The sequence below is a fragment of the Coffea arabica genome, chromosome 10e (assembly GCF_036785885.1).
Source record: "Coffea arabica cultivar ET-39 chromosome 10e, Coffea Arabica ET-39 HiFi, whole genome shotgun sequence".
NCBI lineage: Eukaryota > Viridiplantae > Streptophyta > Magnoliopsida > Gentianales > Rubiaceae > Coffea > Coffea arabica.
In genome coordinates, this window is record NC_092328.1 from 3,476,111 (window position 1) to 3,502,118 (window position 26,008).

Below are 26,008 nucleotides of genomic sequence, written 5' to 3' on the forward strand. Positions count from 1 at the left end.
AACATGGGCGTATTTCCTGTTCTTTTTGATCTTTTAGTTCCTGAATCTTGGAAAGATGCAAATTTGATAGGTGCTATGTGCTCTTGACCTAGGTCATTATCGCCATTATTTATCAGAATACAAGGCTGCCGTGACTCAGCTACTTGCCAAAGCTGCTGTTAGTTATTCCAAACAAATTCGGCAGCTTGAAGGAGAGAAGATGGGCTTAGAGGGAACAAATGATGACATCTCTGAGCCATTTTGCAACCTGAGAAAGGCAGCAGCCAGTTCACAACAGAGCTTCCAAAGAATTGCCCTCGAGTTGAATGACCACTTCTTGGTGCCCAGCTCTGCAGAGTATCACGAGGGTAGAGATGTTGGATCTGTGCAGGATGAACGCAAGGAACGATATATCCCTCTATCGAGCCCTCCGAGCATGAATGCTCACGGTGTTCTTGGACAATTTCTCTTTGACGTATGTGTCCCAAAGAATGTTGATAACTGGGATGTCAAATTATCTCCCTCGACAAGCAGGGTATCTTTTACATCTTCACGAAGGCATTCACCTTTCAACCCCATGAAATGCATTCGTCGTTCAAGATTATAATATCCCTATTTGGTACTCTGCTGGGAGCTCTCAGATAATTAGATGGACCAATCAGGGTCTTCAAACTCTCCTGGAAAGTGCTGTGCGGTGTACATTGACAGGCTATAATTTATAATGGAGTTGTGCAATAGAGATGGACGTTTGCTGAAGTTTTTCTCTGCTCCTACTTCAGTTGGGGGTATTAAGGTGCAGCTGTGTGTTAGTCATGGCAGACTCTTTTCTGACAGCAAGTGTACAGCTAAGGCACTACTATGACTTCGAATCATAGAAGTACCTTTTTTGTTTAACCCGAATTATAGAGGTTGAGGCATTGTATAAAGAATAAGGAGCAACGTCGACTTTCCTGATTCCTCATTCCAGTTTTGGTTGTCTTGAACCTTTTGATTCTGCAAGACGGTGGTCAATTTCAAAATAGGTTTGCATGCCCGTGAAGGCATGACTCGTGAGTGTATGGTAGGATTAAGCGTGCTAGCTTTACATTTCAAGGCTATTAGGGCAGTTAATAACAACATTTATGTTTTAACTTGATTATTGAGATGCTTAAAACACTTTGGTAAGCAAAACTATTTACTTTTTAGGGCAGAACTATCCAATCCATTCCATTGTATGGGAGTCAAATTTCCTTCTTATAAGAGAATTAAAATCCTTGAGGACTCCGGGATGTTAATTTCCTTGATGATGTATCTGTTTTTTCAGTCATTAGCTAACAAATAATAATTTATATAGGCTCGGTTGGCTAAACAAAAATTAAATATTATCATACTACAAGATGAGGAAGCACAATTGTGGATGACTACACGTTACACTCTACTATTTTATTCTTATCTTATTGGTGACGTTGAACACAGACATTTCATTGCTTCCACGACGGAGTTGAATTTCAGAACTCAAAATAGCTTCTACACAAATCATTTCATTTCAGTTTTTGAGAACGTGAATGGAAATGGAATTTGGATTTATGGATGTTGATCTTGATTTTATTGCACCTGACTAGTGCTTGCCCCCAGTTTACTGTCAAGAAGTTAATTATGCTTATACCCCAGGTGATCTCAGGAGATTGAGTAAGAAGAGAAGAGATGGAAAGTGATCTCGGGCTGATAATGATATCCCTTTTCAGTGGCTTTGGTCCCATTTCAAGTAGTAGTTGAGAAAATTGGGACCGCCGTGCTGATGTTACTATCCGGAATTCAAGAAACTCCACTCTGTTTTGATCATTAGTAAATGCCTTAAGAATTTGCCCATATCAAGAAAAGGATCACATCACCAAGTTGAAGTTTTCCATGGATTAGATAGTGACGTGTTCTGCTCCTAATAATGAAGCCTAACTGTGGTCGGATTCCACATCGGATAGGACCCATTATTGAGTTTCCAAAGTTGCAAAATAGCGCAATCTACTAGTAGCCCAGCCTAAAGCCCTGTCTGCACTTGCAATCTCGCAACGAAAGAGAAGGCCAATGTTTAAAAGAGAGAGAGAGAAGAGACCAATAGATATCAAACTTTCATGTGGCTGATATTTATCAAAAAAAGTTGAAAACGAAAGATGAAAATGATGCCATCACAAACGCAGAGTATGTTTAGCCTTCAAGCAGCCAGCTACTCAAACAAGTGCATGACAAGTTGAAAACTATTTACTTTCTGTTTTGATCTCCAGCAGCTAGAGGAGTTATTACCCCACAGTTTAGTGACAAGTCATGCTGTTACCACAAAGAATCTTGCAACTATTTGTTGTTACTCGTCCGAGACTCGATAAGCTGATCTATAAGAGGTACCAGAAAATTACTGGGGGTCCCTGAAATGATGAACATGCATCTTTCGTTTACCGCACAAACTGCAACACCCAGCTGGCAAGGAACTCCTCTCTATTGACTTGTATCTTTTATGATTTTTTCAAGTGCTTCATTTGGGATAGGAATGTACAAGCAATCCTGGCCTTCTGTATCCCGTCTGGTCTTGACCAAATCATGATCCTTAAATTCTGTCAAATGAGAATTCAGAGTAATCTGGCTACTGACCAGGAAGCGCTCCCGGCAGGTTGCGTATAGGTTATTGACTGGCATCCCTAGAGAAAATATTCAGTATAAATAACTTCGATTTTTGTTGCAAAATGCTGTGGAAAAGAAAACAAGTAAGCCAGTCACTTGCCTTCTTCATCAGGATTGGCCAGCTGATGTTCTGCTAGCACTGTAAAAACACTTTGAGCATTGGGCGTCAAACTCTGCAAGACAATTGAAGCTGTCTTGACATTCTGGGAGCTCCCACCCTGAGCAAGAATGAGAGGCAAAAACATTCCTTCGACCTTATATGGAGCAAAGGTAGGAACATGATGCCAATACCAGTTGAACTGCGTGTGAACCATCTTCTTATCCCACACTAGCAGACCAAAATTAGTACTCTCAGCATTTTCAACAGCAAATATAACATAGAAACATGCGAATCATTGATGACAGAGGCCGACTAGCACGTACTGATACAAATGGTCAACAAATGTAAGGTCCTTTTGCGGCTAGCTTAAGCTACTGCTAACTTAAATTAGCAAAATCAGATAAAATACTTACAAAGAAGTGCATTTACATGGTCGATGGAAGCGACCACACGGATATTGGAACAAGCAGCAATTCTTGCAAGATATTGCTGTGTGTCCGGATCACGCAACCCAGGCCCATCAATATTGTGGACAAGAACACAGATAAAAGAATCACTGTCCTCCAGGTGATGTTGATCCAAAAATGCTATTAAATCATCCATTGATCGAGTATCAAATGGTTGTTGGTGCTTATGCAAACTCCCGGATGTAAACTTCTGTTGGGCTTTCAATTGATCGCATAGAAGCTCAGCTAAGGTTATAACAACCTACCATGTGAAATAACAATGTTTGTATCACAAACAAAGACCATTCTACTTTCTATCTGCAGAGAAGACATTTATTGTAGTAAAAGAGAAGAATTGGATCCTGCCTTTTATGGGTGAAAACCCATATATAAAGCATCAATATGAAAATCATGGTAGAAGCACCAGCATGATCAGCCAGAACAGTGTTCGATACCAAGCATTCCTCAAGCTAAAGAATCATATGCTAGCAAAATTAATCTTATTTGACACAAACATAACCATAAAAGTTGTCCAAGTTCAAAGTTACAAACTCGTACATCAGATCAAAGCACTTGTTTGAATCAGGATTAAGGGATCATGCAAAATCAGGTCAGAACCTCAGCAAAGGCAACCACGGCAAGGAGACAAATTAAAGTTTCTGCACTTCGTCTATGTACTCTCTCACAGGAAAAGCTGACTTTTAACTGCCATCCAAACAGCATGATAAACTAGTGCTGATTGTATCACCAATTCAACATCATAGATGCATTAGAAACTACAATCCCCATGACTCAGGCCTCTCAAATATCCATGTAAGACTCATCATTAATACACCCCTATGCTGCCAAAGCCTACCAATACTTCTTATAACATATAACACTCAACAAACTGAATCAGTTCCCAGTGATTACCAAGCACTAAAGTAAATTATACAAGTCTACATTCGGGTAGCGAAAAAAGCAAGCTATGACTTATAAAGCCTATTCATTCTACGGCTTTATCAGCAATGATTAACTTAAAACTCTGAAAATTAGCTGAAACTTCAACAACAATCTTACACTGAAATAGAATACAAAGCATATAGGGGTGGTGAAGTAGATGTACCTGCTTGAGATTTATGGACTGAAGATAACCATTGATTACAACAACAGAATACTCAGTCAATGCAGTCGAAGCAAAATCTTCAAGCAATGTTCTTTTTGATCCAAACCCATACATCAAAAGTCCAAATCCACACCTGTTAATTATCCAGCATAATCTAAAATTAGTACCCAACATTTCTACAATGACAGTCTAAATCAATACTTTCACAAAAATAATTAAAAAACACCACATATATATTTATATCCCACCGCACCTTAACTCACAAACCCACTCTTGATACGAGCTCTTGTAAGTTTTGATTAATTCATCAATTTCTTTCTCATGTTTTTGCTCGATATTGGCCAGGGCTTCCCTTAGCTCCTGCATTATTCAGTAAGGAAAAGGCCCAAAAAGGTAACTCTTTTTGCAGGAAACCACCAACCAAAATTTAGATATAGAAAAATTGCAGAGTATAACCTCTTCATCGACGACATCGATATCTGCGAGCTTGTGGCCGGATTTCTTACCGGAATTGCCTAATTCTTTTGCTAAGAAATAATTTCTAGAGAATCCGAACTCGTCCTCTTCGATGTCATGTTGTTCCATTTTCTGGTTTTGACGAACCTAAACCTGATGATGAGAGGGAAGGAGTAGGGGAACGGGACGGCGGAGGTAGCGAGCAGAGCAGAGTGGCCGAGAGGGGCGGAGGATTCTTCCCGCGCTTTTTAGTTGTCTGTGGACGTGGACAGTGGACTAGTGGAGCGGATATTTTAATTGGGCTGGACGTCGATAGATTTTAGGTCTTTTGTAGGAGGTATTGGCCCTATGTTGCTTTCATTAGGCTTATAATCGTGGATCCATATCAGCCCAAAATTCAGAATGGCCCTCGATCGTCTTCAAGAGGGGTTAAATAATAAATACAAGGGAGGGAGTGTAGCAATTTGTAAAATTGAGTAATTCATGCAGATTTATCTTGAATGGAGTTTATCTATACAAGTAACCTTGGATCTTTCCAAGGAAAAAAACAAAAAAAAAAAGTTACCTTGGGTTATGGTTAACAAGTACTAGTAGTATCTTATCATTTACATCTTTCTTTTTTTTTTTTTTTGGTTTTTGGTTCTTCCAGAGTAAAACGCATATTACTTGCATATGTACACTTTATCCCCTATGGTTTGATTGGATGGAAGGGACCATTGAGTTTGATCCGAGCAATTGATCTCAAAAAAAAAATAATAATGTGCTTTGGGCTGTTGCATTGTTCTACCTTAGGTCGCATTCATGTCAAATAGGTTCGAAATTAATGTGGTAGGAAGGTTGCAGGCATTTGTCAAAGAGCTTTTAATATCCTTACCAGAAAGGGAGTTTGTTTGATAGGACATGAATGAATTATTGAGAACAATCTTCTTTAATTAAAATATATAAACACATGACAAGGACTATTAGGCTGTGTTTTGATTGCATTTTTCGTCATTTTTCATGAAAAAATTACTGTAACGATTTGATATATGTGAGGAAAAAAGGTAATAGGAAAATGTGATCACAAAAAATAATAATATTTTTCGACGAAAACAAACAATCCAAGCATGGCCTTAGTATTTATTCTTAACAGTCTTTGAAAAGAAAAGTCCAAAATAACAAAGTGGACTGGCATCGAGCGAAAATCTGTTGGCTGTCCTGCTTCTTATCCCGTCGAGCTCCTCTTCTCTTATATTAACAAAAGAAAGAAAAACAAATGCTCTCGAGGAGTTGGCAACTTCAATTGTTTGCTGAAATTCATCCATAAGGGAAATGGTGGTTGACCAACCATTGAACGAACAGTCCCTCCAGCAACTAAGTAATTGACCACAGGGAAGAACTTTAAATCTCTCCTTCGATACAGGTCAAGAAATTGAATCTCTCGATCTACATTTTTGTCAGTAATTTTTTTGAAATTTTCATCAGCTAATGCAAAAGCATCAGTTTAATTTGGTGGGAGTTCAGTTCTTTACGAGTTCTCTATTTACCCCCCTTAGCGATTTTAAACTTTATTACTTCATTCATCATTCCTCGTAAACAAGAAAAATTTAAAAAAAAAAAAAATGCTTTCCCTATAATGGGATAGATGAAAGCCTGAACAGATTTTGGATGGCTGAAACTCGAAAGCCTGAACACTGAACAGTCCTCCAATCCAACGAGGGGAGGCATATTTATCAATAGTTGGTTGCCTGCTTAGCATGAAGAAAATCCCGGAAATTATTAGGATGGGAGGTTAGGCTGTCTATCAATTACTATTCAGACAAAAACTCAACCGTCCATTCAACTGTCAAGAAATGGCCATAAGCATTCCATTCAAATCAGTAAATCTCACCTGTCAATTGCTTTGCATTAAAGCAAAGTGTAATTTGCTAATGCTTTCATTATGACGATGATTGATAGACACAATGAATGTATTAATCTATAATCAAACAGATAGAGTTTTATTGGGAAATCCCAATTCCTTGGCTTTTTGCGGCTTTAAAATTCCTTGAACATTCTACCCCAAAAAATAAAAAAGGAAAAAAATTTCCTTGAACCCATAAACAAACCATTTAAAAAGTGGACCAAAAAAGAAAAGAAAAGAAAAGAAAATGGCCATTACCATCACATTCATTCATCTCTCAAGGAAAGAATCTCATTAATTCCTGCCAAAAAACCCATTTGTAGCAAATGCACCATCTTAAGCTAGGAATATAAACTCACATATTATAGAAGTTTTAAATTTCTAGCAAGCTAATCTGAACATGATTAAGGTTTATCTCTTTTCATTAGACTTGCCATATAGATACAAATACTTTAACAGAAAAAGAATTAGTACATAAATTTGATCGTCTTAAATTCAAATCTCAAAAATTAAGAGTTTAACGTAACTTTATTGTAATACTTATCACATTAAATTTGAGTTAATTGTAATTTTGAGCTACATGTAATCTTGTACTGAGGAAAAATAAATAAATAAAAGCTAAGTTTTGTAATCTTGTACTGGTTTAACTGGCTCTACCAAAGATGCTGCGGCAGCATCTTTGGCGAACCTTCCATAAACTATACGAGCAATTAAAGCAACTTTCCATATCCCTTTTCACTTGAATAATTCTACACTGTTATACTTTTTCTTTTAGTCCTTAACCATCTTACAAGTTTTAAAAAACTATAAATGGACATCTTAAAAATGAACATTCAAATCCTCTCTTTTTCTTTTTGGCAGGTTAGCCATTAATTAGATTGTAGATCACATTTCTCTTGAAAGAAAAATATTATTGATCATACGTAAATAGAATTTCAGTATCCGTATATGTTCCCATCAATTAAGAAGAGTATTAGACGACAAAAGCCGAAGATCAGTTTCCTTGTTCTTTTTTCCCCGGACTTCTTGTTTAATCAGAAACCACCCCAGAAAATTCCAGACCCCGTCACCGCGATCTATACAAAGAAACATCAAAAACCCAGAAAAATCCCTGCGAAAATTCTTCAAAATCGAGCATATACATTTTAGGAGACTACACTCAATAGGACTAAAGACAGAAGGTGATGGGAGGGGAGAGAGAGAGATGACGGGGTGGAGAAGAAGTTGAGAGGAAGAAAGAAAAAAGGAGATGGCTAGAGCAGAGTGGGCGAATTATCATAATAATAGTAGCAGTGGCATTTATAATAATGGGAGAGGGAAATTGTGTTCGTACAAGAGAAGCACACTTGTGGTTTGTTCAATCAACATTGTTGTTGCCCTTTTTGTGCTCCACTCCCTCTATACTTCTCTTTACCGGTATCCATACAACGATTCAACAAATGGTAAGCTATTTGACCTCATAATTTCTCCTTACATAGGATTTTTGGTCCTTTTGATTTTTGTTTTTTTCTTTTGCTGTTTTTGGGATGACCCTTTTGTTATTTTGGTTTTCTGAGCAAGACAAACTTTCCAAGTTTGGTTTTTTACATGGCCCAGTTGGGATTTTTGTTGTTTTGAGGTCTGTTTTAGTGCTGGGATTTTGTCTGTTTTTCGCAGCATTTAGGTATACTTCAGATCAGATTAGTAAAATGAAAGAATCAATTAGAATACGAAAGGAATCAGAACCTACAGAGCTTATAAAATTGGTAAGATCCCGTGGTCTTTATGCTCTTCTTATTTAAGTTTTCTGTGGGTCAGTTTGGAAGAGATTAGTATTTCTATTAGTGTTGTAGCTTGATAAGGAAATTGTCATTTTTTTGGGTTCAATTAAGGTAGAAGAGCTAAAGAAAGAATTTTTACGGGAAGAAAGGGTGGTAGAAGTGCCACTTTCCTTGAAACAAAAGATAGCAGATGAGCTACTGCTAAGATTAAGAGCCGTGAATGCTAGTGGCAACTCAACTGTGCAGCGAGGTGAGTACATGCTTTTTCTATCCTTTTCTACGACCTCCATTCTTATATTTTCAACAGTTCAAGTCTTAGGAGCAGCTTATTCTGTATTACATAGGTGGTAAAGTTAATGCATTTACTGTTTCACCGACTATTGGATTCTTGTTACGAGTTTTTCTTTGATAAGTTGACATGTTGTCTTAAACAATACCTCTCCATGCGTGAAAATTTCCAATTCTGGAACTTAACATGAAGTATACACTTTCCTTGTATATGCATTATGCCTGATGCACAAAAGGTTTGGTTGAAAAGCATTACATGCTTGCCAGATTAGAGAAGAGCTGGCTGTGATCATTACCTTAATTCATGAATGAAGAGTAATTGCCAAGATCGTGGAGTGCAGAATAACTTTGGATTTAGAAATCAATGTATTAAGCAAGTGTCAAACTAAGTCTGTAATTGATATCAATCAACTAGCTGGAACTCAAAAAACAGCTTAGATTCTTGAAATGCAATACCATGAAGACTTGATTAAGTTGGTTTCCCTACTGTTGTTGCACTTCAGTTGAGAGGGTGTTGTCAGATCTCTCTCTCTCTCTCTCTCTCTCTCTCTCTCTGCTTAGCCTATCATGACCTTTTCTTTACAATGCCTGTTTTGAATTTTACAGATAATTCATGAATTTACTTAAATTTCCTCTTACAGGTAGAGCTTCATGTAGTTAAGACTCTGAAGCTTCACTTAATCATGGCATAAAACTTGCTGCATTTGCTTGCATGATTGAGGTCTACCTTTCAAAATTACACAAAACTTCTGATTGCACATTGATGGTGTATAAAATCCACTATATGATCATATCTTGCTCTAGTTTAGTTGATACGGTTTTATCTTGACTGTTTTGTCTTTGCAACGAATATATTTATGAATTAATGGTGGTGAAATCTAATAACAGTTACTATTACAGTTAAGTTCCCAACTAACTGAAATTGTTCATAAGAAATGAAGATGTAGTCATGAATCATGGGCTTTGAGAAAAAACAACAATCTGGTTAGTGCGCTTGAGAATGGATCTTTCTAGCTCTAACACAGTCTGTTTTATTTGCTCATAAAACCTCAATGCATTTATCTGGAATTCGTTCGGCCTCAATTTATTGTGTTCATCTCATGCCACACATTGGAATCTAGAATAGTTGTTTCATGGAGTGGTGTATATTTTTCAGTGATTGTCCCTGTAAAGAGTCTTATGTGGCAGATCTTCATCTTGTTGTTAGTTCTATGGCTTATTGTGTGAGAAGTAATAAGCTTAGTACTTGATTTATAATGGATGGAGCAACTTGACTCTCTTTCCTTTAGCAGATGCCTAGCATTTTTCCTCACTCTCTTTGCCTTCGATCTCTTTTCAGTGCAGAACCAGGGTTCTACTTCAAACTAATGACTCAAGTTTAACACTAACTTATTAATTTTGGCACCATGTCAGCGGATCTTCTATATTGCGGATCCATTATACTTGTAAATATATCCTCAAATTACAACTCATAGACGTAGTCTAAGTTATTTTCTCTATTGTTTATTTTCCTAGTTGTGTGAAGATCAGTCGTTGTGATGCATTGGGCCTCGTCTTGTTTGCTGCTTTTTCTAAAGGTGCTTGGGGGAAAGTGATCCTTAGGAAATTGTTTGAATAACTGAAAGGATGTTTTTTGTCTTTCAATGTTTTTGAGAACTAAAAATCATCTCAAAGGTTGCTTTGACTGTCTAATATATAGCTGAACATGCCAAAACATTATTAAGGCTATGCAAAGATTGAAATCAGTATGTTTTTGAGCAAAACAGTTGAATCAACGCACTTCCAGTAAAACATAACTAATGGATTTTCGTACTAAAACTGAGATTTGCTCTGTTTAAGAATACAAGGAATTCACAATTCATGTACACCCTGAAATAAATTACACTCTGAAGGGTTTTCACCATTGTTTTGAACATGTGATGATGTAAATGGGTACATATCAAGAAGCCCTACATTCCTTCGTAAAAGAGCAAACTCTGAAGGGCTTTCACCATTGCTGTGGACATATGATGATGTAAATGGGTACAAATCAAGAAGCCCTAGATTCCTTAGCTGAGCTACTGTTGAGAAGGGATAGTGGTGAAACGAAATGGTTTTTTTATTGCTAAAATCATTACAATGTTACAGACTGAGTCTGGATTGCATGAGCGTTCAGAGATGAGGGGCTGGAAATGATCTATTCAAAGAACAAGCTTGGAGGTTAGGATCAATATTATATAGGATTAGCAATGAATTTTGGGAGTTTGGAAGCACGGTAAAGAAGATTATTCCTTTTTATTTGGGGTGAATTCAAAAGAATCATTCACATTTTACACAAAAACCTTTCAAGATGTAAAGTAAACATACCTACACAAAGGACACAGGCGAGATCATTTAAGATCTATATATCACCCCTTTAAGCTTGATTGTGAATGTCATTTAAGTATCTCAAGTTTGACCATATGTTGTGCCAGTCAAGCCTTGGACGAGCAATGGTCTGGGAGGTTGGTACTCCTTGGGTGAGTTTTTATTTTATTTTTCATTAGTCTTTTTTGGAGTGGGGCAAGGCAATGATGAGACATATGCAAGATATGTAGGGGACAGGAGTTATTCTTTCCTCTAAAATGCTTTTCATCTTGCTGCCGAGAGAACTCAAGTGGCTTATTTGCACTTATTTGTCCCAAAAGCCTTACTTGAGTTGCTAGATTGTCTCTTTGATTTGTCTTAATACCAGAATTCATTTTCAGACATGTCATGAGTTTCCTTTGGATTTGACTAACCTGATCCTTTTGATGCTGTCATATTTGGTTTTGCTTTATAGATGTGTTAGATTTACCCATAGTATATCAAGATACATCACTTGTACAATTTGTCTCCCAAGATGCTCTAATTGGAGTATAAATCCCCACATACATTATTGCTCGAGTCTGCTAAACAAAATAGTACAAAGGAAAGAAAGAGTGTTTTTTCCTTACAATCTTCGAGATTGCTAGTCCTTAAATTTGAAATTTAGTTGCTCAAATTTGTTTTAGAATGGTTGCAGTGGTGAGATGTTTAATTGGACGTAGCTTCTATTTGCTTTCGTAGTATTTTAAGTTTTACTGAGTAACATGCCAATCCTTGTTGTTTTTATTAAGCAGAGGCAGTTGAGGGTTGGCGAAAGGAAAAACTAAGAGAAGTAAGACTGTTGACTAGTGGAAAGCCTGCAAATTCGACTTTTCTGCCTGAAGAAGCTGGTATGGCTCCCGTTCCAGATTTTACTTTTTGCTATTTTATCTATTTTTCTGGTGCCTAAAGTGGCTTTAGTTGTAGTTTAAGCAACCATCAAGGTAGTAACATATAGTTTGCTTATGCTTATGCTCATGCTCATGCTATATAGCTGTCTCTAAGTTTGGTTGCCTGTTAGAACCCACTTGCAGTAGTTGCATAAACCATATGGCTCGATAGGGAAGCTTTTACTTTAGCTGCACATTATTAAGCTTGTGGTAACAGGTTTATTCTTCTTGGGTCACATAAATATGGCTCATAGTTGGCATCCTGTATAGCGGGTTGAAATGCATATATATTTTATGCAGAAAATACTGAAGGGAAACTAAAAATGCCGGGGTCTGTAATTTTTTTTGGCTGCATTGTCACCATGGTATTTAAAATACCAGAAGAAAGATTGTCTATTGAATATCAGGTCTTTAAAATTTGTATTTTCATAAATTTCATCTAACTTTATAACAAATCTTGGAAGTATCTTATTTGAAACAGAAGAAAAAAGAAAAGAAAATAAAAAAAGTTGGATCTTAATTTTTTTTCTTCCTTTTATTATCTTAATTCCTTTACATATGTAGTTCAAATTGATATTACTCTAATATAACACACAACAGAATTTGCGGAGGAACATTTTGCTTGATTTTCTTTTTGAGACCCCTTGTTAATCTCTGCTTTACTTTATGCTAGTAATCAAAATTTCAAGCAATGTTTTCACAGGAGTACTTGTAAGAGCTTTAGGGTCTGGTTGGGCTGAGTTTTCAGAAGAAATTGGTTTGTGGATACCACTCCAAATCATTCATGAAGAGCATGATGACAAGCCTGAGGGTGTGGATGACCTCGGTAATTAATTTGTCCTTGATTTCTTTGCTCATCAACACCCACCACCCCCCACTTCTCCCTCCTATCAAAGAAAGAATCAAAGAGAAAATTTTCAAAGTAGGGAAAAAGAAATTCAAATCTCTACTTCCGTGATCAATGGCTTCTAAATTTAGCCAGTGAAGGATTGTGGTTTCTATTTCCTACTTGAGCCTTGCTTGATTGATGAAGGATTTTACTGTATTATTTGTTTTGATTAATTTTCCAATGTAATTCTAGTTAACTGAATGCAATTTACTTTGCAGACCGTGAAATTTTGCCTGGACGGCAACTTCCACCCGAATGTCATGCTGAACTCCATACAGATTATGATGGCGCTGCTGTCAAATGGGGTCTTACGAACCCGAAAGAATCGGCATATGATTGTTGTATGGCTTGTTTAGATCAAGCTAAAATGGCCAAGCCAAATGAGAAGAAATGCAACATATGGGTCTATTGTCCATCTGAGACGGGTTGCTATTCACCAGATATTTATGAACACAAAAACCAGGAGTGCTGGCTTAAATATGTAAGTTTTAGGCCCTTTGTTATTATGTTCTAACCTTTTGTTTGTTGTTTATTTCTTTAAGTACCTTCTTTCAGAAAATTGTGCGAACTAAGTTTGTTCTTCATTTCATTTTCTTGTTTTTATTGTCAAATGCAGGCTGAACAACCGAAATTAAATTTTAAGGACATATACCCTGACTCTTATAGAAGTAGCCACCGGAATGTACCGGTTACTGTTGCATGGGTTGCAGGTGTGGTTAGTGTATAAAATACGTATGTTATTGAAGTGGCAATTGCCTGAAGATCTTCTAGACAGCTGCAAATCCCTGATGTGGCAAAGGTGTTACTAGTTGCTGAAATGCAGAAGACTGGTGGAGGATCTGCGAACCCTGCTTCTCATTCACAATTCCATTTTGTCTGTTTTCTGGAGGAAAATGAAGTATTGGTTGGGCAATTGATTTTTTGGTTTACTTTGGTGGTTAGCTTAGTTCGTTTGCCCTTTGGCCTTTTAAGTTGGGATAATCCATTCCACGAATGGAATGGTTTGAGAATAGTGGAAGATACCACAAGGTGGCCATGATTGTAATACGAGGAACTGTTTCATTTTAATTCAGATCTGAAGTTGTCGGAGCTCATTGTTGTTACTGGTAGAAGTGAAAAACTGGTGTCATCGCAGTATGAAGGCTGTCAAAGACTGAAGCTGGCAAATGATCCTCAAGCTCCTGAAGTTGAGCTTGAAACCTTCAAGAAAGTTTGTTTATCTGTTGATCTTGCACTTTGGCAGTTGCCCTGAGTTAGGATCTGCTTGCTTTACCTAAAATGTATCAGCATTTCCTTGACTTTACCAGAAGACATTCGTACCTCCTCCTGTGCTCCGTTCCAAGTAAGGTTTTGACCAAATAACGGACTTCCTTGTGTAGAGTTTAAACCCAACTAACGGAATCATGGAATGGTGAAAACACACCACATGTCAACGCAGTGCTTTTTGTTGAAGAAGGCAAACTACAGATAGAATTTTATGTTCATGCCTAAAATCATATTTCCTGAAGAGATATCTGTACTCAAATTAGGCACGTAAAAAAAAAAAATGGAACAACATATGGTGAAACCCATAAAATTCTAAACCTTTTGCCAAAGTACACGAATCATACGGTGAAACAACAGTTATCCATTAGCAATCTTCTTTCCCTAAACCTTTTTGCTGTCTTCCTTCAACAAGCAGGCAACCCTAAACTAGTTTGACCAACTAGTTTCCACCGCAACACTGTAACATGTGCACTATACGTTCCAACCCCCGAGTCCGACTTTAACAAAATAACCCAAAACTCGCAATTGGATGAACAGGCGCCGTCGTTTGGTGACGACCACGTTTTTGTATTACCCCTTTCACTGCGTGTGCCCCCTCCGAAAAGCGCAAGAGCCGCCTCCTGCCCTGGACCTCCGTTTCCTCTCTGACTAACGTTGCTTATAATCCCATCCCTTCCCTAATCCGGAAGCGTGGAAATCTAGACACCTTCCTTCGGCTTGTACATCTTGAAATCCGGGTAATTTCTTCATGTTTTCAATTCTTTCTTGCATATCTGTATCATTCATGCAATTTGTTCTTCGGGTTTTTTTGGGTTGATTTCTTGTGGATTTTGTACATGGTTTACTTGATAGGATTTGTGGGTTCCGCTTATTTTTTGAAGTCGAGAACGTAAATTCTGTTAATTATCTGAACCATTGCCCAGCTACTTGTTTACAAATTTGCATCTTTCTTCTAGTTTTGCTTTTGCCCCTTTCCCTTCCTTCACCCCTAAAACAGTAGGCTTTGGTGTGTACTTGAAGACAATTCTTGGCAAGATGGATGCTTTGCAACCAAAGCAGCTAACTTTTGGGACTAGTGGAAGAAAGATATTGTAAAATTGTTACAGCTCAATTGGGAATTTACCTTTAGAAGCGAGGTAAGGAAAATTGAAGCAAAATTTGAAGGAGACTTCAAAATAGTCGGAGGACTAAATTGGCTAAAAAAATTATAAAGGACGAAATTGGTTTTAGTGTAAAAGTTTAGAGACGAAAATGGCGAAATTCCCGCGAGATAAATAAGGATGTTTACTGTGTTTACTAGGGAACTAAATTTTGATTTAGTTAGCTTGCTTGCTTCCTGATAATGAATGGAAATTATTATTCACTGTAAGGCTTAGAAGGCGTCATCAGTAAGGTTACTACCCTGTCTGCCTTTTGGGGAGAACCTGTTACATGCCTAATAGAATGTGCATGTAGCACATATTGAGCGTCTTCAAACTTGAAGCTACAAACACGAAAGTGCTCATCTTTATAGCTAACTCTCAAACTGATTTCTGGTTCTTAATGCTATTGGCTGCTCCTAATAGATTGCTGGAAGTGGGATATGATGGTGTCCAGTGCACTGTACTTTCAGTCCTCCAATCTTAGATTTTACAAGTTCTTCAGCAACCACTTGCCTGATGCTTTATTGGGCTCTCACCATATTAGGTTGAAAGGACAGTTTTTCATTAAGTAGAATGGTTGCTTTTGGTGATTAGTCAAGGAGAACTTACTGTAATTTGGATGCAGTTATTATTTTGGAATTTGGTTAGTGGATAGGGTGGCCATATTGCGATCTTTGTTGCTTTCATCATGAAATAATAACATGACATCTCACAAAAATGCTTCCATTTCCCATTAGAAAATTTTCTTTCTTGACCTCCTGTCACATGACGTTTACTAAAAACTTATTTTGTGATTCAATTTGATTTACTTTGCAGTGAATTTCTATTCTAGTAGCATTAAGTCAAACATGATCATCAGTGGGAAGTTGATCCAGCGAACCTACTACGAAGTCCTTGGTTTGAAAGAAGATGCAACCTATGAACAGATCCGGTCAAGCTATCGCTCTTCCATCCTTAGTTCTCATCCTGATAAACTGCTAAAGGAATGTGAAAAACTGAATCCTGAGCACAAGTCTGGTGACAGATTCATGGAGTTACAGCGAGCTTGGGAAACCCTCAGCAACCCAAGGTCTCGTGCCATTTATGACAGTGAACTGCATACTTTGAGGCAGGATGCAGTGACTTCTGAAGATGTTAGCTTGGAGGATCTTACAGTTGAAGAAGCTGATGATAGTTTAGAGCTTTCTTATAGTTGCAGGTGTGGTGATTACTTTGTAATTGATTCTTCAGAGTTGACAGAGATTGGCTATCCATTGTCAAGAAACGGGAATACAATCACTTTACACACAACAAAATCTTCGCAAGCATCTATTATTCTTCCCTGTGGATCTTGCTCTCTTAAAATCCGTTTGTTGATCAATTCAGATGTTAAGCTTCACATTGATGGTCATTCATGAGTAGTGAATTTCGTTATGTTATTCCTTTCACTAAGGAATGCAGTTTTGCCTTCTGATTGAATGTAGGTCACTTTGAAAGGTTTCTTTGCAATTCTATTGGAGTTTTTCTCCATTTGCTTGCTACTTTGACATGAATCAAGCTTTCTTACAAGCGTCTGAGATCGAATAAGGTGGTCGAACGAGATTTCCCTCTCGGGGATCTTTTAATATACTATTTCAAACCATTTTGCCACTGGGAGTTAGCCAACATGTCAGACAGACAATCCATGGCTATCCTAAACTTTGTTGACTGATACTGCCTTTCTGTTACGTAATTCTATGTGCTTCATCGTTGCTCGGTGAACGTCAAAGTGGCTGAAAAAAATATAATGAAGCCCACTAAGGACTAAAGGTTTTCCGAACCAATGATTTGCGTATGAGTTGTGAATAAGAAAAGGGATTTTGACAGAAGAGGCTTGGCATTTGGCAAGAGGTGTCTCTCAAATACATACAGGACAACGTCATTTGTTTACATCGTAAGATGCAAGAATTTCCCAGAACGGATATGATGGACGATACTCAACTAAAATTCCCCATGCAAACTTGGAACTACTATGAAAAGAAATGTGGTCCTAGTCTCGTAACCACAAGGGCAATTTTGCTGCAATAGTTGACTCAGTCTTCATCAACATTCAACTAACTGTTCAAACGTCGTCGCAAGTCTGTGGAGCACAAAAACGAACTTCAGCCAAGCCGACTCTGTCACCACTTACCACAGCTCCGGCCGACTGCAAGCTGCCGGTGGCATCAGCTTTGCACAAGGTACGCTAATACAGTATAGTCATACCCAAGCTATGGAAAAATATTTCCAAGTTTGTTACTTTTCTCAAGAAACTTCCTACTGTTATAAAATTTGTGCGCAATAGTAGAGATAAAAATTAATTTAGAACAGTAATTGGAGTTATTCAGAGGGACAAATCGTCTATTTATTTGGTCTTTTAAATGGGTTGCTCCCCAAAGAAAAGAAAAGAAAAGAAAGTAATGCAATTGCAAGTGATGCAATTCTTTATTTTTATGCTGCCAATTGGTTTCGGGACAGCGGTGGGTAATTCAGTGGGGAAAGTAAAGAGATGGGTCCTGGAGAAGAAGAGCCTCACTGGTCTGTGTTTGATGGGGTGAAGACAATTCCAGCATCAGCTGATGCACTAATTGCTGAGATCGATTCTGCCATTTCTGCACTGGAGTATGCCCGAGCTGCTGCTTTCTTATCTTCTATTGTTGGTAAAAGTGACGACGGAAAATTAAGTTCTAAATACGATGCTAAAAAGGCAGATGAAGCTTATAGAGCAGGGATGGCAGCCATGGCTGCTAGCCATTCAGTTCCTAAATATTGCTCTTGCTAAGTGCCCGCCTGATAAGACTTCTGCTGTTGCTAAGCTTCAGTCTCTTATTTCTGTCACATCTCAACAGCTTCGAAACTCCTCCAACTGATTCTTCTATGTGTAAGATACTTGATTTTGGTATCATTTTGTTCCTTTCCTCTTTCGCCCATAATCTTCGTTATCGTGTGGCTTTTTCTTTTGATGAGTATTTCATGTCACGGCTTCTAATTAGAGTATCCCTCTTTTTTTAAGTTACCGTGATGAATTTGGATCGTATAACTAATTTGTCTACTGGCCCGCTGTAGCAATATATAGTCTAAACTTTCTAGGATCAGATCAGCACCAATCAAAGGTAGAAATATAACCTTATAGAGAGTTTTTGGGGGTTCAGCATCGAGTATCGATGTTGATAGGAGAAGCTTTTTGGTATGGGAGGTTCCTAAGTCCTAAACTCGACTTCAAGACTTTTGAGGAGAAGATAAATAGTTTCAAGGAAGAACAAAGATATAAAAATGAAGGCGCATGTGATTTTTCTCTTTCATCTAAGCCAGACAACTACTTTTAGTATTCTCTTTCATCTAAAAGACTACATCTTGTAATCTTGTATTCCGTTGATGCTCTTGGCGGCCTTTTTTTCAATTAAAAATAAAAACTTTATCTATTACCTAACAAGAAATGAATAGGAAATCTCATACATGTCTGCTCTTGAGCAGGGTTAGATGTGAAAGGGAAAGCTTTAGGTCTCATGACAGAGTCAATACCCCAAAAGTAAAGTCGCTGGTTACGAAATCCAAGTATACATCATACTATCACTCCTTTTGCTGAATTTTCAAAAACTGATCGTGATGAGCCACACAAATGACAAGCGTTAATCTTCTTAATCCAAGGAAGAGACTTTGTCCCCGTGACAGAGGAGTGTCAGCTCATGCATAATATTCTGCATACAATATATCTTTCTCCTCTCTCTCGTGAACTAATTTTTCTCATGTCTGTGCTCAGAAAATAGCTCTGGGTGCTGATGAAAGAGACAAATATCTGAAGGTTTTGAACATCTCAAAACACTGGTGGTAGCATCATCAGCTGTGACATGGGTGTTGAGCTTCCAATGCCTTGGTCAATGAATATATGCATCTTCAAGCTCTGGCCCACTTTTGTTGTTGGCGCTGCTGAATATTATGTTTCTGTTCATTATAGCTCGCTTTGAGATGATTTCTTGAAGGCATATGTGAGATAGAAGATCATACTTCAATAGTTGCATGGCAGAGGGAAACTAGTTTTGGTAGGATCTGAAAATTGTAAAATGTCGTTCTTGAAACTAGTTGCTGCTACACCACTTCTGCTGTAAGTTGATGTTCTATCTGGTCTTTAAAGTTGTGTACAAAAACTTGAGTTGGATGATGTACAAGTATGAATGTAACGCTCGATGCCCATGGATAAGACACGATTGTTTATCTGGTGGTTTTAGTTCTCTGTTTGAGATTCAATTTTCTAATGACTGGCTACTAATAGCCTGCACGTCTCAGCCTGTTGATAGTATTCCCACTTACAAGGGAGAAATGAATAATTCTCTGAATATTCTCACAAATTGAATGTCTGGAGATAACGTATTTTGCCAGGTTCATATGGGAGCTAAAACTTCGCACAGATCTAAAAAAACGTTAAGACAGTTTACCATCTGTATATCATCAGCTCAGACTTGGGATTCCTGTGCTTCCATGTTGAGTTCATTATTTGTAAAGGGTTTCTGTACATTGATCTTTAGTATTGATTCAAAGCTCCAGGGAGGAAACTCAGTACGTTCATTGCAGGAAAAACTAGAGTGACTAAAGAGATCAAATTGATGTGTAGTTCCAGCATTAGACTGCTGAAGTTCAGGTAGCATTTAGTAAATGCGACGCATGCTGTTATTGGGACCATTGCAGGTGATCTAAAGTTGTGCCTTGCAAAAATTCAATCAAGTACATTCCCCAAAAAGTTGTTGCAGGAACTTCAATATGTGTTTAAAAAGAAAAAGGCAAAAGGTACTCACAATTATTGCTCTCAGGACCTTTTCTCCATGCGTTGAATTCAGTAAAGTTGCTAACATCACTTTCTCAAACTTACATATGATACCAAATTGCTATATTCTTTTCGAGTAATAATACTATCATGGACAAAGCATCACTTTTAACAACAATTTTCAGTTAGTAGTCATTGTTTGGTGTCAAGTTTGTGCTTTATACTAACTAGTTTTACTTTAGGATGCCGTAAAACTGAAAATAGTCGCAAAACTAAAACTAGCTACACAAAGCTTGCAGGATCCAAAGGTCCGCAGACTTTTGTTTTGGGTCAGAAGGAATTCAGGAATCCACGTATAATTATGGGTTTCAGAATTTAATTAGTTGAACTTTCTTCTCTGCTTCTAACTTTATCTTTACACCAAAGATAAAAAAGTTTAGAAAGAGATAGAGATGGGTTGGAAGGCCACTGTCACCCGAGCATTTCAATGCGAACATCAAATCAGACGTGCAAATACGAGCGCTTATTTAGTTCTGTATCCTGTTTTTCACCTGCAACTTCCATCCAACTCAATAAATCATCGTCACTTGCGATATGAGTATTCCTCGTCAAGAAGAACCACCATATACAACCAAGAGATGCAAATGTCTTTCTGCCACCCTCAAGGATGCATTTTCCAACTGCCGCACCCACCACGAAGAGTCATCAGATCCCTCAAAAAGATGCAAATTTCGCACTTCAACACTGAAGGATGCATTTTCTGACTGCCATACTTTTCGTGGAAGGCTTTCTTCCTCGACCCCAGAGGATGATCATCTTCCTTACGGTGACTATGATGATGAAGAAGTACTGTACTAATTGATGTCAAATGTTTTTGTATTTTCTGTTTCATTAAGAATGAAGCACTCAGATTCAGTGCTGAGTGGGGGGAGTTCGATTCAGCGATTAAAAAAAAGAACCACCTCCTTTTACTCTTCTTTTTCACCTAAAAGAGAAAACTAAAAACACGTTTATGGGTTTGTTGCTTGCAGATATTTGTCTCAGCCATCATAAGTACGTACATGGAGTCCAAAATCAGCCGCAATTCCGGGCTTACAGTGGATAATTTCAGCTGGGCTTTATCTCCAGAAACCAGAGAACTCTTTGTTACTCCTAAGCCAATGCATCAAAAGGGCAATGATGACGAACCAATGGATGACTACTTCTCGCCCCATAGTCGTCTCTCGCGCTGTTCAACTGTTTCAAGCATGGGGGCATTTGCATCTGCTAAAACTGCATTTACCCGCAGCTCCAGCCTGGGCAGGATTGATTTCCAGGATTTCTGGAGACGCCACTCAATTATTCAGGAGCTGAGTCATTGTCAGGGGTGGCCATTCGGCCTCTGCAGAAAGGCCTTGCTGCTGCCTCCTCTACCTAAATCCCCTTCAGATTCTTGGTTATGGCGTAAATCTACTAGAGTCGTCAAAATACTGTAACAAATTTAACTTTGTTTCAAGACCCATCCTGTATTTCCTGTCTTGTGCTGATATTTTTCTCAGAAGTAATTCACATTTGAAGGAGAAGAAAAGTTTCCGAGTTCGAACTTCACGACACCAAATTATAAAAAAAAAAAAAAAAAAAGAAGGTCTAGTTGTCCTTTATGGGAAACGGATTTCGTTTTGACTTTTGAGATCCAATTTTAACTTTCCAAGCACCTCAGCAGCTTTTAATATTAAGAAAAAGGAACCAGCCATCTCTACTGCAACGTCAGTTTCGTAACATGAACTTCAACTGCAATTGCCCACCATTAAAATCCTGCAAAATCAAAAGAGGGGAAAACTGACAATCCACATAATCAACAGCATGAAACCAAAAGACCGACAGGTGGAGGCTATTGTAATTATACTAGCAACATAACTACAGCAGGATTATGAATATGTAATTGTCCACATAATACAAAAAATTTCAATAATGAGCAACAAAGACTGTAAACAGAAGCATTAAGCTTCAGTATTTGCGCCAAAAAAAAAGGCTTCAGAATTTGCCAATGACAGTTACTTGGCGAGAATTCATTTGAATAATCGCGGTAGAGTACCACTTTTATTTCACCTACCAAGTCCGGAAGAAGTTTTGGAGCCAGATCATTGCTATTGGGTCGAGAACATGTCCGAGATTGCAGAATTGCTTGTGGGTGACAAAGAAAATAAACCGTAGAGGGGAAAAATAGGTCTTAGAAAGAAACACATTTACATGAATTTCAGTCAAACATACATAAGAAATTAAATATTAGAATTTTGCATCACATAAACTAAAGTGCAGCAAGAGAAAATTGCAAACAGTTTAGCTGAAAGAGCAAACATTAGAATCTGAAATGATGGATAGAGACATTGATTAGGCGCGGATGCACCAGTTTTCTCTACACGCATTGCTAGACATTATTAATAACTTCCAAAATTTGTAGTCAAACTTGCTAACAGAAGTCGAAACATATATAAAGCCAACAGCATCAGGACATAAAAACAACAATAGGCCCTCCATATTGTTCTTCAATGGAAGAAAACATCAAAAGACCAGGCTCCATAATCCTTATTTCAAACTCAAGATCTTTGTTCAACATAAGAACCAGCAAGTCCAGAAGTCCCAAGAACTGTGACCTGCAGTCGAGAATGCAAGCAGCCAAGTCAATGTTTCATCCACATCAGGCTTAAGTATCACTGTTTATTTATAAAGCAAGAGAGATAATTAATTTCAAGTCACGTCCATTTACTGCCACTACCAAACAATGCAGTTGAGAAAATCATTTCTAATACTAATTTCTGGAGCAAATAAGTTTCATAGAAGAATGTCGACAAAACATATTCAGTTATAACACGAGCACGAACTCTTCAAAGTGAGATAGAATCATAAATCCTTTGAATGCAAGACATACATCATGAAAGTTGAAACAAATCAGACAGATTATACACAAGGCAGACCTAATTTCCAGCAGATTGGTTACTATAATGAATAGTTTTATGTTAAATTCATAAAAAATGAAGAAGGACATGTACAAAACCAGCCTCGACCCAATGAATATGATTTCTGCTAAGACAGGAAGAATGCCTCATGAAATCACTGGATGGAAAACCGTACCTTTCCCCACTCTGAATGAAGGCCACTGCACCTCATCTTTAGGTGTATCATTTTTGTACCTAACTCAGTCTCAACTTTCTTTTTTAGATAGCCCTCTTCTGGACCAAATGCGCCCAAATATGCAACATAGCGCTGGTGGACAGTTTCTAGTGCATCAGCCATTTCTTTTGGCAATGGCTTCACATCCTGCATAAAGAACAAAATTTTAGCATGTGGCAGTGGACTGAAAGTCAAAAACAAGTCAGTCCAAAACTTCATAGAACTCATCTCACCTCACCACTTAGCCCAATGCTATCATCAATTGCCATCTTCAATGAAGTAAGAATCCCAGTGAACTCCTCAACCGCCTCTGCTGCACGAAACACGTTGGCCAATGCCTCCTGACTAGATTTGTCATCAGTTCTTTTAGACAGTGCTTTCTTCACATCATGGACAACTGCTGGAGGAAGCTCATCCCAGTTTGCAGCCATTAAGTCCTTAAATGCACATTCGATCTCTGAGTCTTTTATGTCAGGTGTATGAGCCACATCTTCAGAAAAATAACGAGCATTCCCAATTCTCATGGTAAAAGGATTCTGAAAATCTATAATTCAGTGATGTCAAAATGAAGAAAATTAGATTCTAAGCGCAATCAAGAATGATAAACTTATACAATAGAAACTGATCAGAGGACAAGGCAAGGAAAAAACCTAAACAGAGTTATGAAAAAAAAAAACAAAACTTAACCAGACTTAGTTTACATAGAAAAATACTTTTACCATGTGCATCAGTTCTTGTACCTTCCAGAATGTGGCGCAGGGGCATCCGCATTCATCATAGGGGAATGTAATGCAGGATGCACATCTTAAAAAAAAAATTCGTACACTCTTACACAAGATCTCTTCAGCTTCATTCCAAAACGTGGCCAACAAGGATGTCTACACATATTGGTGCAAAATGTATAACTTCTAACCTTAAACATTTATATTTAATCCAACTCAATTGTGATCGTAAATTATGCTCTGGAGGCCCCTAATCCCTCAAACAGTGCATGTATTTAAAGCATTGGTCCACTAGTAGCCCTAGGTAGCCTATCCAAGTTTCTTCCCTTAAGCAAATCGAATATAGCTGAATGTATCTAGTTGGTTCCCGTGGAAAGCTACCAAAGAGGGGGGAAAATAATTTTTATGCGATAACTGAATTCATAGTCAACAGATATGTGATAGTAACAATCAAATTGAGCAAATTCTTATGATGCATCTGAGCTAAATAGGTTAACACTCCATCAATATACTAATTACTCAGAAATTAAGAGTCAGCATAAATATGTTTATCTTTTGGGCCATTATTAGTACACTCAAAGGTAAATATAGAAGCAAATTCAAGAATAAATTCCTGAAAATTAAATCCTCCAAGACCTCAAATAGATATACAGGTATATGTTGAAAGAAAAAAGACTAAGTGATAGAGAAAGCCATTGAAAAGTACCAGAAGCGAGTGGTTTGGAAGAAGACGTCGGAATGGAAGGGCGATTAAGATGGAGGTGGCGGACGTGGTTCACGGCGGCGACGACGGCAGCGGCGCTACCGCTGGAGGAAGAGGAGATACCCAGAGATCCGCGGCAAAAGGCCCGATATAATGATCTCAGCACCATCGTCTTCTCCATTTTCCTTTCTCTCTCTTTTTTCCCTCAGCTGTAAACTGTTTAGAGTAATGCAGCAGGAGATTGAATCGAGCTTCTGCAGCCCTTTTTTTTTAAAAAAAATAATAATTGATTAGTTAATTAATTAATTAATTAAATTTTTTAAATTGATGATTTATACTGGACCGGAGAAGCATTTGGCTTTTTAATTATAATTTCAATAATTTTTTAACATTTAGTCCTTGCAGCATCATTCAAAAATCTTTTTTGTTTAAAATCAGAAAAATCATAGCAAATATTATGTTAAAAGAAATGACTAGTTTATTTTGTTAAATTTTATGATCATTAGTGTAGTTTTGTTGCTTATTTATGTTGTCTAATTTATTGAATGTGAACTTTTTTTATTGGTAAAATGTGTATATTAATTATTTTTGACTTTTAATTATTTTACTACTACAACTTATAGACCTGTACAATAAGTATTTATGGAATAAAAGTTTCATCTCTTTCTTTAAAATAATTTTTTAATGTTACTTTTTCTTGAACTAATTTTGTTATAAAAACTTTAATTTCAGGGGAGGTTTATATAATTTTATAAACTTTAGAGAAGGCTAGTGAAATTATTAAAAACTTTAGGGGAGGTTTTTAAATTATCCCATGATATTATGGTGGAGTCATTACAATGGGATATATTTTAAGGAACTTTAAAAAGCTAACCAAACAGTCCACAAAATCAGGAAACTAAAGAACAAAATTTTTTCATGGAACCAAATAGACCCTTCTTCCAATTTTTCTCCTTTCCCTTCATCTCAGATTATCGAATAGATACAGAGCAGGTTGAAGTAGACTTTTGAGTTCCTTCCATTACTACGAGTCTACAAAAATGGCTACGTCCAAAGACTTTTAGGAACTGATCCTCAAACAGGCGTTGCATCCAAAGACGTACTTAACATCACACCTCGAACTGTAGTTTATGTTCAAATCTACCTCCCAAACCTCAGCGGCATCAACCATCATAGTACTAGTAATAATTGTTAAAGACAAGAGATGAAGCTTTGAGAAACATTCTTGCCTTTCTGTTCATTCGATGATGCATATATATACAGGATTTGGCTAAAACTTTAGCTGCAAGAAAATCCTTCTATGATTGAAGAACATACCTAGAATTATACCAGAATCCAATCACCTAGAGATATACCAGAATTTCAACCAACTAATTACTTATCTAACTAATATATATTTAATATTATCTATACAACTAATATACAGCTACTACCCCCCCTCAAGTTGGAGTTTGAAGATTC

At 37.5% G+C, this 26,008-nt stretch overlaps 6 protein-coding genes across 7 annotated transcripts; 4 read left to right on the forward strand and 2 right to left on the reverse strand.

Moving 5' to 3' along the window:
• Window positions 1-3: 3 nt before the first annotated feature.
• Window positions 4-701, forward strand: LOC140015445 (uncharacterized). Its single transcript, XM_072068028.1, has 3 exons — window positions 4-70; window positions 117-514; window positions 621-701. The coding sequence occupies exons 1-3, from the start codon at window positions 4-6 to the stop codon at window positions 699-701; spliced, it is 546 nt and encodes a 181-aa protein (XP_071924129.1).
• Window positions 702-2,075: 1,374 nt separating this feature from the next.
• LOC140014931 (origin of replication complex subunit 2-like) lies at window positions 2,076-5,035 on the reverse strand. Its single transcript, XM_072066621.1, has 6 exons — window positions 4,736-5,035; window positions 4,533-4,639; window positions 4,280-4,412; window positions 3,142-3,436; window positions 2,729-2,956; window positions 2,076-2,645 (listed from the first exon to the last, which is right to left on the reverse strand). The coding sequence occupies exons 1-6, from the start codon at window positions 4,862-4,864 to the stop codon at window positions 2,446-2,448; spliced, it is 1,092 nt and encodes a 363-aa protein (XP_071922722.1). The 5' UTR covers window positions 4,865-5,035; the 3' UTR covers window positions 2,076-2,445.
• A 2,285-nt stretch (window positions 5,036-7,320) lies between these two features.
• On the forward strand, window positions 7,321-16,666 carry LOC113712994 (uncharacterized). Of its 2 annotated transcripts, XM_027236682.2 has the most exons (8): window positions 7,324-8,059; window positions 8,274-8,362; window positions 8,489-8,627; window positions 11,785-11,880; window positions 12,623-12,745; window positions 13,027-13,289; window positions 13,425-14,811; window positions 16,033-16,666. In XM_027236682.2, exons 1-7 carry the CDS (start codon window positions 7,867-7,869, stop codon window positions 13,533-13,535), a joined length of 1,014 nt encoding a protein of 337 aa, XP_027092483.1. In that variant the 5' UTR covers window positions 7,324-7,866; the 3' UTR covers window positions 13,536-14,811; window positions 16,033-16,666. The 2 variants fall into 2 exon arrangements, with proteins under 2 accessions (XP_071923433.1, XP_027092483.1); XM_072067332.1 differs by lacking the exon at window positions 8,274-8,362 and having other exon boundaries at window positions 7,321-8,059.
• On the forward strand, window positions 16,065-16,613 carry LOC140015446 (uncharacterized). Its single transcript, XM_072068029.1, has one exon. The coding sequence runs from the start codon at window positions 16,065-16,067 to the stop codon at window positions 16,611-16,613; it is 549 nt and encodes a 182-aa protein (XP_071924130.1).
• Window positions 16,667-20,457: 3,791 nt separating the features above from the next.
• LOC113712123 (uncharacterized) lies at window positions 20,458-21,480 on the forward strand. Its single transcript, XM_027235413.2, has 2 exons — window positions 20,458-20,818; window positions 21,004-21,480. The coding sequence occupies exons 1-2, from the start codon at window positions 20,567-20,569 to the stop codon at window positions 21,445-21,447; spliced, it is 696 nt and encodes a 231-aa protein (XP_027091214.1). The 5' UTR covers window positions 20,458-20,566; the 3' UTR covers window positions 21,448-21,480.
• Window positions 21,481-22,290: 810 nt separating this feature from the next.
• On the reverse strand, window positions 22,291-24,798 carry LOC113710952 (succinate dehydrogenase subunit 5, mitochondrial). The gene is made up of 4 exons (XM_027234042.2): window positions 24,551-24,798; window positions 23,356-23,666; window positions 23,084-23,269; window positions 22,291-22,605 (listed from the first exon to the last, which is right to left on the reverse strand). The coding sequence occupies exons 1-4, from the start codon at window positions 24,726-24,728 to the stop codon at window positions 22,549-22,551; spliced, it is 732 nt and encodes a 243-aa protein (XP_027089843.1). The 5' UTR covers window positions 24,729-24,798; the 3' UTR covers window positions 22,291-22,548.
• Between the last annotated feature and the right edge of the window lie 1,210 nt (window positions 24,799-26,008).